Consider the following 15282-nt stretch of genomic DNA (forward strand, 5'->3'; position numbering starts at 1 on the left):
AAAGGAGTGGGAGTTTTTAAGAAAGCTCCTTCCACGGTCATAGATTCTGGATGTAAAATTAGTAAACTGCAGAAGAACACAGTATACAATCAACCTAAAGACCATATATAGAACCTGAAGCTAATAGTTTCAGAATGTACTTCTTTTCAAACATATGGAATATTTATAAAAATTATATAGCATTCCTCAAAGCAAATATTAACAAATGCCAAAGAATTAGTATTCAGGCCTCATTCCCTTGATTTAAAAAAATCAATAAAAAGTAACATTTGAGTATTAAAAAATAACACTAATACCTAGCTCTTAGACAAGGCTGAAAGCAGAATGGAAATTAGGAATATTTTGACTTGAATAATAATGAAAACATTACATAAATTCTTATGGGATAGATTTAAAATAATTATAGACACAATGGCATTTGTTAATAAAAGAAGATGGAAAAATAATGAGCCAGCATCCAAGTCAGTTATATTAATGAATAGTGGAGTAAACTCAGAGAAAATAGAAGGAAATAAAAATGGTTGCAGCAAAAGTGATAAACAAAACAAAGAAACAATAGAAAGTATCAACAGAACTAAAGAGCAGTTCTCTAAAAATAATATGAAAATAGACAAGCCTCTGGTAGTGTTGGGAAGAAAGGATATTATTGGGAGGAGACAGAAGGAAGGAGGGAAGGAAAAATGGATCAGAAGCAAGAAACTGCAGTAGAAACCCATAAACACTATGAAGGGATTCTAGAAACAACTCGGTATCAATCAGTTGAAACACTTGGACTGCATCTGAGATAGAAAACATTAATGCATAATGATTCCCGATTTAGAATTAATTGCTTAACTAATGTGCCAGACAGCCCACTAAGACCAGGGTCCTCAGCTCAGAGTGGCTAAACCATCAGTGGACAGACAGTCCCTCTGCTCTACACACAGTTCCAATGGATAGTAGAAGACAGGAGCAGGTAACTCACTTTAGGGTCTTAGTATAAGCTTATAACCCCCTTCACCCAAAGGTGTGTTGCTGACCATCGTAATGAAAATGTAAAGAAATAAAATCCAGTAGTATCCCAACAAACAAGCAAAAGCCAACCTTAACCCTTTGGATTTGTCTCAGGAGTTTATGGATCCCTTAGTATTAGCAGGTTCTTTTACCACCCTTTCCACAGGAACAGACTAAAGTACATAAACCTTACACTCATCTCAATAGATACTTAAAATGCACTTGATAAGATTCAATGGCCATTCAGTGTTAAACCCTCGTAATAGAGGGAAACGTCCTCAGCCTAATAAAGGATGTGTTCTCATAATCTACATCCAGTGTACTAAATTATAAAGAGTTAAAAGCACTTGGTAATTTATTTATTCCACAATGCATTTGGATGCTGTTACATACTGAGCACTGATCTAGGTTCAGCTAACAGAGTTGTCCTGCCCTCAAGATTCCTATACTGAGGGAGACAAACACTTAACATAGGGGTCCCTTCATAAATAAAACCGAAGTACTTATGAAGGAATGTGCTTCCAGGTATTTATTTAAATGCATGCATGCTGCAAATAAAGTGGGAATTAAAGACTGGTTTCTGTAAAAAACAAGCTTGAAATTTATTTTGGGGTAATTTATGCTACCAGGTAGGCCCTTCCCAACCCAGACGGGGTGAGATCTGAGGCCTCCAACACCAAAACAACACCACCAGTTCTACCAGTAGTCTCCCTACCAAAGGTGACAGCCATCCTGGGTAGAGCCAGCGGTGTCCCTGTGAGGACAGTGCCCTGCAGGGCGCTGATGTGTGTGGTGTGTGTGCTTTCACTCACACATCAGCCAGGACCCTCCCTTGTTAGGATCACAAAGGGCCCTGGTCCCCTCTGGCCCTTTGCTCTTTGCTTGTTAAACGTCTTGGTGGCACAATCATTTTGAAAAAACACTTCAGTTAAAGACCTAGCTATTGTGCAGATGGTGATACAGACCAGTGGTCTCCTGGCAGGTGTGTTTCCTGGAGAAATTCATGCCTGCTTCAGGGAGCCGTGTGCAGGGATGCCCCTCTGCAGCACGGTTTGTAAAGAGCAAACGATGAGGGGAAACGTAGTGGCTCCACACTCGGGGAAAGGGTCCACATTTTCAGTGAATTTATACAAGAGCGTGATACCGCAGTTAAAAAAGAATAAATGATGTGTGTATATGTGTAAATGCACACACAGTCACACACAGAAGCAATGAGCAAAAAGCAAGACACAGAGCTAGGGTGCGTATGCCTTTAGATAGATGCACCCCTCAGAGGTAAGTGCACACCCGCAAGCCAGGACTGATTCTTGCTGACCTGGGGAGGGGACAGGCCTCTGGCTGCGTGCGTGTCGCTTGCAAGGGCTGCTTGGCAGGAGCGGGCGCTGACGCAGGGCTTATGTGGGGTCTACACACATGCCTGCTATTTGGTGCTTTTTGGTGCATGTGAAGTATTTGGTAATTAAATCAATATGTTCAGTGAAGTAGATGGCACTAGATCTTTGAGGTTCCTTGTGGGTGTAATTGCAGAATTCACGCCGTCTAGGACATCGGCTGTCTGGTGAACTGTGGAGACACAGACGTGTCCGAGGGAGAGCGGAGGCCTATGTGCTTTGTGCAAAATATGGCCATTTAGGGTGAAGTTCCGTCACAGTACTGGGAGGACACTGAAGACTTTCTCGTGACATAAGATGGTGACCATCTGTATATTTTTTAATTGTGGTCAAGTGCACGCCGCATACAATTGACCATTTTAACCAGTTGAGAGGAGACGGTTTGTGGCATGAAGCACACTCATGGGCTGGTGGGCCTTCCCCACCGCAGTCCTGGCCGAGGGCAGGCAGCAAGGTTGCTGCCCAGAAAACTCAGCCAGTAGACCAGCTCTCCCTTCACTGGCCTGTGGGAGAAGCACGTGCCCGGTGGCTGTGTTTACTTTCCAGCGTCAGGAAGCCTCGCTCCGTGCATCTAGGAACTGAGGAGGGCCTCATAATTCACACACCGTCAATCCTCTGTAGTTAACACGACGCTGTAGGGCCCTTGAAAGTTTGAGCATGCAGGGGAGGCCCGAATAGCACTATCTTTTCCAGAACATAGAGCACCATTACCGTCACACGTCCCGACCACTGAGTGGTAACGTCCCTAAGTTCCAGGTGGTCCACTGTGCCTGGGGCGTGACGGTTCTGACGCCCCCAAGGTGGACAGGCTGTCCAGCCGACCCTAGAGCAGGGCCCACAGGAGAGCAGGGGCCCTCCGCTGTCTCCCCCAGAGCTGGGACCAGCTGGTGCACCTGCCGCTCGCTCCCGCACTCCGGAAATGTTGCTGCAGGTGTGAGCACCACCTGCCGTGCTATGTGTGTGGACTGTTTCCTGCAGACAGAGTAGCCCGACGTCCAGAGCAGTTGGTGAAGGGAGGAGGATGTGCTAATCGGGCAGCTTCAGGGTTCACGCACCGCGCTGGGGGAACAGGGCACGGACACACACGTGTGTGTGGTGCGTCCGTTGCTGACTGGTCCATGGAGGGTCACCAGGCGCTTCCACTCATGGCCAGCTGCTGTTGTCAGGATGGCTCTTGGCCATGACCTGCATGGCGGCTAAGCCGGGGTCCGGCTGCATCCCCAGAATCCACCTGCCCTGTTGCCCCAGTTGCCCAGTTCGTGGTCGAGGTAGGTGTCCTTCAGGCGTGGCTGAGCCACGCCACTGCGGCTCCTGGAAAGTGAGCTCATTTTCAAATATGGCTTGTTTTACCCAGATGACATTTACTCCTTAGTGCTTTCAACCAGAAATTTGGATTTCTGTTACGTTCTGGAATATATTCGTTCTGTTACGTTCTGTTATGTTCTGGAATATATCGGAATCCAGTGGAGATGTCACGCAAGGCCAGGGTAATCTGGAGTATTACAGGAATTTTCAAAGTGACAAGTTCCTGTCTACTTTTCATTTCCAGTGAAAGCAAATGTTTGCCTTTAAGTATTATATATACAAAGCTAGCTCTTGGCCCTGAAGAATCTATTCATCAAGGTTTAATTACTGAAGATTTTAAGGGCCAAGTTTCATTACAGAGGACGGTGGAGGATGCATATGGAATAAATTTAATCAAGAAATGTGAATTATTTTCAGGCATGGAAACAATGTCTTTTATCTAACTTTGTACTGTCCTTCGGTGATAATTTAAGCAGAAATTACTCTTAAGTCATTCATACTTGAGAAAGTTCATCTGAAATAACCATTTATGCTCATTTGTTTAGCAAGTAATAGAGATCAGAGAGACACTGGTATTCTGGAAGTTTGTAGAATGACATTTCATTCTCAGAAAGTCCTGTCACCAGCAGCATGGCGCTGAAAATGGGAAGCCCGTCTGTATTTGTTTGTTCCACTGCATAGTGTATCATTCAAGGCGTATCCCAGGATTACTTTTCGTGGACCTGTGGCCTTGGCATCTATTAGAAAGGAAGCAGATTAATTAATTGGTGGTGAATGTCAAGACTTTCTCCTTGCCCTGGGAGTGCCCATGAGGCGGCTCGGCTCAGTGAACTCACTTTTGCAGAATACAGATTATGAAGTAAAAGGTGGGAATTAAAGCCTTTGGAAGTTTTAAACTAAAGATCCCTTGTCCTTGTATTGGGTGACATAGACCTGTGTTCTTTGCTAAATCTGAAATGACTGATGTGATTAAAACATTTAAAAAGCAGTAATAAGTTATGAGGTTTATTAGACCATTGTTAGCACAAAGGCAAAATTTAGTTGTTTCCTGTGAGCTTCCCATGTGTCATATTTGAATGTCTCTCTCATCTATGCATTTATCATCTACTTATCTAATCTGTTTATATTCCCTACATTTATCTTTGTGTGGCCAACAAGGTATTTGGTATAATTCTGGTAGATTCTTATAGGCCAGTGGCCCTCAGGATGCACCTGGGGCTGGGGGTTCACTGGTGCTCTGTCCAGCCCTGCACATCGCTGCCCCCATCCTGGAGGTGGCGCCCACCACCTTTATCGGGGAGCCTGCCCCCCGAGGCCTGATATGCCTCCAGCCCCCAGCTCTCCATGATACGGTGAAGCAACAAGCATGCACAAGACCATAACTAGCAAATTCTGCATTTTTTATTTCACTTTGGCATTCTTGCCCTCAGATGAAATGATTTACGATGACGTTGAGAACGGAGAGGAAGGTGGGAACAGCTCTTTGGAATACGGCTGGAGCTCAAGTGAATTCGAAAGCTACGAGGAGCAGAGTGACTCGGAGTGCAAGAACGGGGTCCCCAGGTCCTTCCTGCGCAGTAGCCACAAAAAGCAAGTATGTGTTCAGTCTGTGTGGGAGACAGCGTATCTCCCGGTAGCACGTGAACAGGCCTCTGAAATTTGCATCCCGTGATATTTAAGTGTTCTTGATGATGTTGGCACGTAGTGTGAGGAAGGTGTAAGCAGTAGGGAAGGGATCCCTGATTTGACCTCGTGTGTATAATCATAGCAGGATGGGAAATTCAGTTTTTACAAACACACTCAGAAGGCCCTCAGTGACTGTTCTCTGCGTTATTTGTGCACAGATAGGCACGACTTCCGGGCACCCCGAGTGGACAGCGTCAGGTCTCTGTGAGATGCAGTGGTGTTGAAGGACAGAGCCCCTGAGCTGCCCAGTTATCTGTCCTGAGTGGAGTGTGTGTGTGCACGCGTGTGCGTGACCCCTGAGGTCAAGGTCTGAAGAGGAGCTTCAGAGATGAGGAGCGTGAATTCTAGAACTGGGTGGTGGGCGGCTGTGGGACCTAGGAGCGCTTTCGTTGAGCCGATCCTCTTACTGAGACGTGTGGTTTTCCATGGTGTGTGGCTGTGTTGTTTGCTCCTGGTTGCTGGGCTCTGGCTGTTTGTGAACGGGGTCCTCTGCGCTCACGCTCACCGATGTGTCTGCAGGCTTCGCGGGCTTTCTGTGTGAGGCTGAGCGTCCGGCCACAGGCACAGGGAGACTGGCCCGTGTGACACTGTGGGCAAATCACCGGCCCCACCTGCACCCAGGGAGCAGAGTGGTGGGTTTTTGGCTGTGGCTCCCATGTGTGTCCAGCTTGCATGTGGTTACGGGTCACCTGGTGTTCTCATACTCTGGGAACTAGCTTCATGAAGCCCAGAAGAACCTACCCCTTTGTGTAGGTCACCTGAGCACATCACATCATTACAGCCTTTCCTTGGACCCCTTGCCGGCACTCAGCACAGCTGAGACTAACTGGCGAGGGAAGCCGTAGTCACGTTGACTCCATGCACCTGCCACGCTGGGCTTACGTTGAGATTGGAGAGCCATGCCTGGGGGCCTCGGAAGAATGGCTAAAACACTCTTCAGTTAACTTCTGTTGGCGGGCTGGGTGTCAGGTGCCCACGGACCAGCCACTCCCACACTTACTGAAAGACTGTATTCCTCGCCTTCTGAATGGAACTCTGTTCCCAGGCAGGCCCCCCGAAATGCCAAGTGAGAGGCTGCTTCGCAGCAGGTGAACGGCCCACAGGGTGGCTCATGAGTGTGGGATAATCACATGGGCATCCTCCTCCCTCCCTTGCCCCAGCTCGGCCGCACCCTGAGGCGGCTGGGAGGACAGTCAGCAAGATAGGGCCGTGGGAAGGACCGGGCATTCTCGTTTAAGTCATGATTTAAAAACGGCCTACTGAATGAACACTCTTAGGTTGTTGACTAGTCAACTAAAAAAAAGCCCAAATTTTTAATGAAAATTTGCTTAAAGTGTCTTTTCCTGAGCTGATGTGGGAAACATTTGCTGGAGAAGCCTTGAGGCCTTGGTTTCCGTATCTGAGATTGTGTGATCACGTGGACAGTGTTTTGCAGGATTTCTCCCCTTCCCCGTCCACTGAGACAACAAACGTTACGTCAGTTTGGAGGCTTAAAAATGTGTCCTGTCCGTTCCCAAATCATGATGCCCTGTATGTAGGGGCAGTCCTGAACTCGGGTATCGTCTGCCTTGGTGCTGACACAAAAGAATAGTTTTATACCTTGTTTACTTACATGTTTGATCATCTTAATGTCATCAGAATGCAGGGGAAGGAGGCCCCAGCTCCTTTGGTTCCCATAGTCGCTCTTGGCTGGCGTAGAAAAGTCTCCAGTCTGGCTCGTCCGCAGTCGCCTCCTCGCCCCACGTGTTTGACTTCCTCATGTTTATGTCTCAGGAGTTGGTGGGCCAGACTTGGGGCTCCCTGTGGGGCGTGGGGTCCCGCAGACGCCACCCCCGCCACGTCCTCTCAACGTAAGATGGTCTCATGGTTCCGGAAGGAGCGTCCTTGTGAAAAGATTGTCTCTCTCTGTGCTGTAGCTTTCCCATGACCTAACCCGTTTCAAGGAGCACTATGAGAAAAAGATGAGAGCTTTGATGGCAAACACGGTGGGAGCCACAGAGATGCAGCAGCTAAAGCAGAGACATGAACTCAAGGTAGTGTGGTTCATTTTTTGACCAGCTGCGTTGAACGTGCTTGTTCAGAGACAGGCCGTGCTTTTACAAGAAGCACCACGGCCACCAAGTTGGCCCTTTTTAACCCAACAGTGGTTCTCAAAGTGTGGTCTTGGGCTCCCAGGTGTGCCCAAGGCCCGCGTAGCGCGCTCACATTAGATCTGAGACGCCGTTTACCCTCTGTCTCCCTCGTGCGCTTACCGCGGACGGGAGCGTCCCCGAGGCCCCGCTCTGGGTGGCACACCGCAGCCTTGGCCTGCAGGGTCTGCCGTCTTTGAGATGCCGGAGAGATTTCCAGACATGCACGACCGCACCACCTATCTTGTCGTTGGGGAGATACGGTGGTGTTTCATGAATGCGCTGCGTCGGTAACACGGAACAGGTTTATTATTATTTCTAAATGAATGTTCAGAAAAGTTTGATATTTTTCTCAATTTTAACCCTTCGTCCAGTAAACGTAGACCAGTGAAAGCCAGATGAACAGAGCTCATAGGGCCAGCAAGTTGGAGAACCGCTAGGTTTGAACGTGGTGGTGGTCGGTCCTCGCAGAGGTGTTTTAAAAGGGCACTGTCAAGTAACGTTCACGTCCGTTAGGTCTCTTGTCCTTCCTACGTTCTGTGACTTGTTTGTATGTGTTAAATAGCGTCTAACTGAAGATAGATGTTCGCTTCCGTTACAGTCACCTGCTTGATTCCGGGGTGTCTGTCCTGGGCTTCCCACAGCAGGAGCAAAACTCGGGGAGTCACGTCACTTCCTTCAGCCCAGCCTCTGGCTGGCTCCCGTGCACGAATCTAAGGCAGCAGGCCACATGGGAGTGTCTGGGGCCTGGCGCGATTTTGCAGAGAGCGGTGAGCACAGTCATTGGTCACGGGGAGGTGTGAAGGAGGCCAGCTTGGTGGAGGAGTTTGGAAGCAGGTGTGTGGCAGGGAGAGCAGCATGTGCTGGGAAGCAGGGAGCAGTGAGACACGGTAAGTAATTAGGGCCAGGCCAAGCAGACCCCCTTCATCCAGTAAGAAGCAGACACTAGGACGGGGCGGGAGCCCTGGCTCTGTCTCCTGGCTGCTGCGTGATCTGGGACAGGCACCGCAGCTCCCCAGAACCTGGGCGTTCATCGCTGCTCGAGGACCAGGCGCTTTGCAGGCTGGCCCCCTTTGGTCGTCTGTTTGCAATTCTCTGATTCTCATCTGAGGGACCCTGGCCAGGGTCTGGCTGAAGATTGAGGCTTAGAGGTCCAGGTGGGGTAAGGAAGATGAAGTCTGGGAAGGCTGTTGGGTCAGGAGAAGACGCAGAGGTGTCTTGCAGGCAGGTGAGCAGTGGGGGGGGGGGTGCAGGTGGAGGCCCCAGCAGCGGCCGGCAGGGGAGGTGGCCCGTGTGGTGAAGGGCACGTCCCCAGGAAGGGGAGGAGGGGATGCAGGACTCAGAGGAGCTGCGGTGGCCGTGCCCTGTGGACGTTGGAGCAGGGTCCCAGCTAGCGAGCGTGGACGTGGTTTGGGTGCAGCTGGTGGAGGCTCGGGGGGCTAGAGGACGCGCAGGGACAGCCAGGGCCGCGGTCCGTGTCTGACACCAGTGTGTGCCCCGGGAGGTACCCGGGCCCTGATGATCCGGCCCCGAGACACACTGGCAGGGTTGAAATCTGTCCAGTGTCAGGAGGGAATCGGCAGGAGGACGAGGGCGGCAGGCAGTGCGGGGTCCCTTGGACTGGGTGCTGGTTTGGAGGAGGCCATCTGGGGTTTCTCTAAAAGAATCACTTGGAGCCCAATGGCCAGTACCTCAGACCTTAGAGTTTTTGAGAATAGGGAGGTAAGAAGCCAAAGCAGGTCGTTGCGGCTCTGAGCCCCGACGGCTGGTGTGTGTGTGTGTGTCGTTGGGCTCTGGGTTTAGGGAACCAGAACCCCTACACGGCACTCTGGTGGGAGGTGGGGTTCTGGCTCCCCACAGCCCGCAGCGGGGCCCGAGCAGCCCATGGGCGCCCCTGTAAGCCGTGGACTTGCCTCCCGGGGAGCTCAGGAAGGCAGCTGGGGGGCTGTCAGGCCGTGCCCTGCGTGCGCCCTGTGACCCAGGCCCGCCACGTAACTGTGTGTGCTCTCGATTCCCTGCCTCTGAGGTCTGCAGAGCACTGTGTCTGTGAGTCGTCCCCGGAGCGACGGAGACTGACCTCACACGCAGCGGAGACCCTCCCCTTCCCCCTCCCCCAGGTCGAGGAAGGGCTGGTTGTTCAAGTGCGCTTTTCTTTCTTTCCTTCCTTCTTTCTTTTTTGTTAAACACACAAAACATGGCCCGAGCCACACACACACACACGCATGCATGCACGCACAACAAGCAAGTGAGCCCCCCCACCCCGGCCACAAAGCCAACTTGAGGGCACGTTTTAAGACCAAGCTACTTGACAGTATTCTTTTAAAATAAAAGCAGCAAGTGAAGTTTTATCGACGGTGTCACTTCTCATGTTTCCCGCTCTTCTTACAGATGCAGAAGCTCATGAAGGCCGCCAAGGAGGGCACAAAGGACGGGCTCGAGAAGACAAAGGCAGCCGTGAAGAGAGGCCGCTCTCTCATTCGGACCAGGTCCTTCATGGCTCCAGGTGTGTGGCCTGGCTTGCAGACCCGTCCGTCACACAGCATGTTGGTGGCGTGGAGTGCAGCTATGGGCTCGTCATGAGCACCCCCCGCAGCACCGTGCTCGTCGCTGGGATTTGACTTAGCTGGGCCACCTGGGTCTCCCCTCCCAGATGGGGGGAGGGCGTGCTCTCTCAGCTGAGGACATGCTCGGACCTGTGCAGTAGCCCAGGGATGGACATGCACACACACAACAGGCAACAGAAAGTTGAGTGAATTCTCATGGGTGGTAGACTTCACTTCTCTTTCTCTGGTCTCCTCTCAGCGCACCGGCCCTTCGTGAACCCCCGCCCTGGGGACTTCACTCTCTGCTCTCTCTCCCAAAATCCCCTTGGGTATCGGACCTCAGTCAGTTTGGATTCTCAGCAACTTTATTCTTTTTCTTTTTTTTTAAGGCTTTATTTATTCATTTGAAAGAGAAAGGGGGGGTGGGGACAGAGGGAGAGGGAGAAGCAGGCTCCCCGCCGAGCAGGGACCCAGACATGGGACTCGATCCCAGGACCCTGGGATCATGACCTGACGCTTAACCGACTGAGCCACCCAGGCGCCCCAGCAAGTTTATTCTTGATAAGGCATAATAATGGATGATCTGTTAGCACTGAGTGTAGGTTCTCTCGTGTATGTGTATTTCCCAGAAAGACACAGGCTAAGAGGGCTTGTTCTAAGCAGGGATTTTAGGAACCCTTTTGCTGGTGAGGAAAGATCTGGGATGATTCCAGAAGTTTCAGGTTTCCTGAGGCTCTCGACAGAGGGATTCAATGATGAATCTGCGTCAGAGAGAGAGGTTGTGTCTGGAGTGTTCCATGTGGACAACAAGCTGTGGACCGAGGATTATCTGACGTCTGGGAAGATGTCTTCACATGGGTGCGTTATTACAAGACAGCTGGCTACGTACACGGCGGCTGGGAGCGTACTTCCCTGGAGTGGGCGGCGGGACCCTGACAGGTTCCTTGAAGAACTCGACTTTGTTCTTTGCACAAGTGTTCTGAGAGACGAGCTGCTGCTCACGTAGCATTTGCTGGTAGCCGTGCCCGGAAAGCACCGTGAAACCGCGCTTCCGTAAGGAGAGGTCTCGGAGGACAGTGTGTAATGGGTGCTAAAACGAACTAGAGTCTTGTATGAATTCTAGTCCTAGAGAAATCTTCAGCGTCTTGAAACAAGATGCAGAAAAGGCTGTCAGGAGCCCCAGTGGGTTACTTTGGGAAGGAGACGGCTGGGTGGGGAGGTTCTGATAACGGTGTGTGCCCTGATCGGCTACTGGCAGCGTGCCAGGCACCCCCAGGACAAACCCCTTCACGGGGGGCCCGGGCAGGTCTGACAGGTGCCCAGGCTGGGATTTGGGGCCCCACCCCAGACCCTGAACAGGAATCTGCAGGCCAGCACCCAGCACACAGGATGGGCAGGGAGCCCCAAGCTGGGCAGGGAGGAGGTCTACGGGGACCCCCAGAGGGGTGCGGCAGTTGGTCAGGTGCCTCCCTGAGCCCAACGACCTTAGTTTTCCAAGATATAAAATGGGAAGATGGGACTGAATTAGTGGTTCTTAAACCTGGATGTACTCATGAATGAAGTGGGAGCATTTAACAAATCCCATGTACCCAGGCTCAGCAGCCCTGGGACTGATCCGTGAAACCCGAGGGGGGGACCCTGGATACCAGAAGGTTCTGTTCTGTCTCTTTTTAAGACTTTGTTATTTAAGATCAATTTTAGATTCACAGCAAAACTGAGCAGAAGGTGCAGAGATTTTCCATATATCCCCCCGCCGTGCACCGCCTCCCCAACCCTAGCTTCCCCACCATCTTGGTGCATTTGTCGCCGCTGATGAACCCACGCGGACACATCATCATCCAGAGTCCGCAGTGTACATTTACATGGTTTTTTCCTTCTCAATGCGGTGCCTTCTGTGGGTTTGGACACAAGTTCAGTGACAGGTACCCACCGTTAGAGTACCACACAGAGTAGCTTCACGGCCCTAAAAGTCCCCTGTGCTCCACCTGCTCATTCCTCTCTCCACCACAACCCCTGGTAGCCTCTGATCTTGTCACTGTCTCTGTGGTTTTGCTTCCCCAGATTGTCAGAGTTGGAGTCCGACCGTGCGTGGACTTCTCAGACCGGCTTCCTTCACTTAGTCACATGCCCTTAAGGCTCCCCCACGTCTGTTCATGGCTTGAAGGCTTGTTTCTTTGTAGCACTGAACACCATCCCACGTCTGGGTGGACTGCAGCTTTTATGTCCATCACCTGCTGCAGGGCATCTTGGTGGCTTCAGGTTTTGGCAGCAATGAATCAGCTGCTGTAAACATCCATTGCAGGTTGTATGTGGACATAAGTTTTCAACTCCTTTGGCTAAATACAGAGGAGTGTCATTGCTGGATTGTAGGGTAAGAGTGTGTTTACTTTTGTTAAGAAAGCGCCAAACTGTCCTCCAAAACGCCTGCGCCACTCTGCACCCCGCCGGCCCTGCGTGGGGGCCCCCGATGCTCCGTGCTCTCGCAGCACATGGTGTGGTCGGCGCTCCGGATTTGGGCTGCTCTCGTGGGTGTGTAGACACTGGTAGGTTCTTACAAGCTCCTCACAAACGTTTCTGTGCAGCCAGGCTTCTGGAGATTGGAATTTGATCATCTCTGGGCTTCTGTTACCTAAAAACCCCTTTGCTTTTCTGTTTTCCAGCATTCTGTGGATTATTTAGCTATAGCCAAGTTTTTAAAGATAAATTGAGTTTTGGTCTAAGTGTTTTGATTTGATGGTAGCTGTGCTTTCCCAGGGAGCAAGGCAGACAGAAAGTCAAGAAATAACACTGAGTCTCCACTTAGCTTTCGTCGATTACTGAGCGAGTGTTCTTAGCTGCCCTTCTTTGTTTCTGAATGCGGTATTTTATAGATTAAGAAATTGAAGTATTTAGTTCTGACTTACCAACCAGGTATTGAAAGGACACCTCTGTCTTTTGAAATTAAATGTCCAAGTGTTGAAAACTTCAGATACCGATGGACATTGTGTTCCTCTGGTGGAAAGGCTGTTTTCTTGTTAAAATTTCAATTTAATCATGGCCCAGTGGAACATAAGCACGGAAAATCAAAGTGTCTGCCCGAAGCATTGGTTTTTTTTTTTTCCCCCCATGCTGTAATATTATGAATATATCGTTTCAGGGTCCAACTAGTGCATTCTGACTTTTCTTTAAGATCACAGACCCTGTCTTGAAGAGGAGCAGAATTTATTTATTGATGTTGACTGCAAACATCCAGAAGCCGTCCTCACCCCGATGCCTGAAGGTCTATCTCAGCAGCAGGTAGGATGGGGGGCTGCTTCCTGGCGTGGCTGTGTCCCCCCGGCCGAGCCCCCGCCATCCCCCGCTCACGGCCCCTCTGTGGCCTTGGTGGCCGCGGGCTCTCTGGCCCACGCGTGTTTGGGTATCACCCCCGAGTAAGTGTGAGATGGGTATGGGTGTGATTTATACCGGTTCTTACTAGCATGTACGCGGTGCCTCACACGCAGAGTAAAAGATTTCCAGCAACTGGTGAAATCAGCAGGATATCAGTGAATTTCTTAGCCTCTGGAAAGAGGTAGCAGAGGGAAAAAAGTGCGGTGGTGTCCATCTGATGATCTTTGGGTAAAAGGAAAAGAAAGCCTGAGGACCAGAGCGTGGAGCAGAGTTTGGGGCTTTCGGGGGGCCCTGGAGAGTTCTGTGCGGGGTCAGCGTGACACACGTCCTGGAGACACACAGCGCTAGGTAGACACGTGTGGAGAGCGGCGTGGCTCGGAACAAGGTGGTGACAGTGCTAAGGTCAGAGTCTGAACAAAGAGCTGAGTTGGGAGGATGCCCAGGGGCCGTTAATCGTTGTCTGCAGACTAGGAAGCTCAGGTTTCACGGGAGTTGAAGGGGGAGCCCGCGCAGCAGGGCTGACGGGACGAGGAAGCGTGTCTGTGGGCCGTGGCTGATCTGTGAGCGCGTCGGGAGCGAAGGAGGACGTGGCGACGGGCGAGTGGGGCCGCTATGGGCACCCACACGAGTGCGCTGCCTGTCATTAAGGGCTTGCACATCCCTCCGTGTCCGCACGCATGTCCCACAGGAGGACGCTGCGGCTCCGAGGAGGCCGATGGTGGGGGTGGCGCCCTGCCCCGGGCGCAGTAGGGCCCGACGCCTCAGCCAGGTCTCTGATCCCCAAACCTAAAATCCTAAATCCTAAGTCAGTCAGTTGGATGGACCGTAAATGCTCTGTGCTGTCCGGTGCTCCCTGGGGACATGTGGCTGCGATCCCCGCGGGGCGCGGTGCTGGCTGTCCCGGTCTGTGGTTCACCCGCTGCTCTCCAGCCCCGGTTGGAGAAAGGGCCTTGAGTTCCCGAAAACACCGTTGATGTCCCTTTGAGATCTCTCTACCTGGGTCCCTCCTGCCCCACTTCTGTGCGGCCCGGGGCTCTGACCACTAATGGGGTCTCCGTGCTCATTCCTGGGGGGACACAGTGTGACTGGGACTTGGGTCCCCTTGTCTGAGGACGTGGTGTCGGGTGAAGCAGGGCCCTCCCTCCCAGCAAGCACAGGTGGGACACCGTGACGTAGTGGGGGACAGCTGTGTAGAGGACATGGGACCTGACCTCTCAGGGTCCTCTCAGGGCTGTTAGAAATGTCTGTAATTTCCTGGGTTTGACCCCAGATCTTCTGCCTGAGGAGACTTGCAGCATCTGGAATCTGAATTCGGGAAAAAGGGTGGCGGAGATGGGCCCTCTGCTAGTTTGGGGAGTGACTGGGTTGTGGGGTCTAGCCTTCCTCGTGGAGCGAGGGGTCAGTGCCCAGACTCCTGAGTGTGAACGGGGCCGGGCGGCTGCTAGCCTCGCGGGGGCCTCTTTTAACCCCAGACCCTTCTGTACTCTTTACCTGCCCTAGAAGCGCTGGTTTTTATCTTAATTTTGTGAATTTGAGTGGTCCTTTTTGTGGAGAGAGTCGCTCCCTTGTCAGTCACGTTTTGTAAGACTCCATAGCTCTGGAATGTTCTGCACTGTGGAAAATGCCGTCTCCACCCGCTGGGTGGCGTTGTGGTTCCTGTTGCGAGCCTCCCCTCCTCCTCGCAGGCCTGGGGGGGCGGGGGACTGGGGTGTGTGGGGTCTAGAGGCAGCCTTCCTGTAATTTTGTGCTCGTTTTCCATTTATTGGCAAAAATAACTTGCCAGACTATGTCTAGGCTTGATGGAAGTGCCCAGCATCATCACTGGCCTTTAACAGGAACTGTGTGCCCAGAGTCCCATCCCCGTGC

At 51.5% G+C, this 15282-nt stretch overlaps 1 protein-coding gene across 1 annotated transcript in view; it reads left to right on the forward strand.

The window, feature by feature from the left end:
* The window catches only part of ARHGEF10 (Rho guanine nucleotide exchange factor 10), an 85134-nt gene that overhangs the window by 36759 nt on the left and 33093 nt on the right, over positions 1 to 15282 (forward strand). Inside the window, exons 8-11 of the mRNA XM_081812879.1 lie at positions 5120 to 5283; positions 7292 to 7408; positions 9893 to 10007; positions 13217 to 13323. Coding sequence (XP_081669005.1) covers positions 5120 to 5283; positions 7292 to 7408; positions 9893 to 10007; positions 13217 to 13323 — 503 coding nt within the window. The remainder of the gene's footprint in view (positions 1 to 5119; positions 5284 to 7291; positions 7409 to 9892; positions 10008 to 13216; positions 13324 to 15282) is intronic.

The sequence above is a fragment of the Leptonychotes weddellii genome, chromosome 2 (genome assembly GCF_054177405.1).
Source record: "Leptonychotes weddellii isolate Sample4059 chromosome 2, ASM5417740v2, whole genome shotgun sequence".
NCBI lineage: Eukaryota > Metazoa > Chordata > Mammalia > Carnivora > Phocidae > Leptonychotes > Leptonychotes weddellii.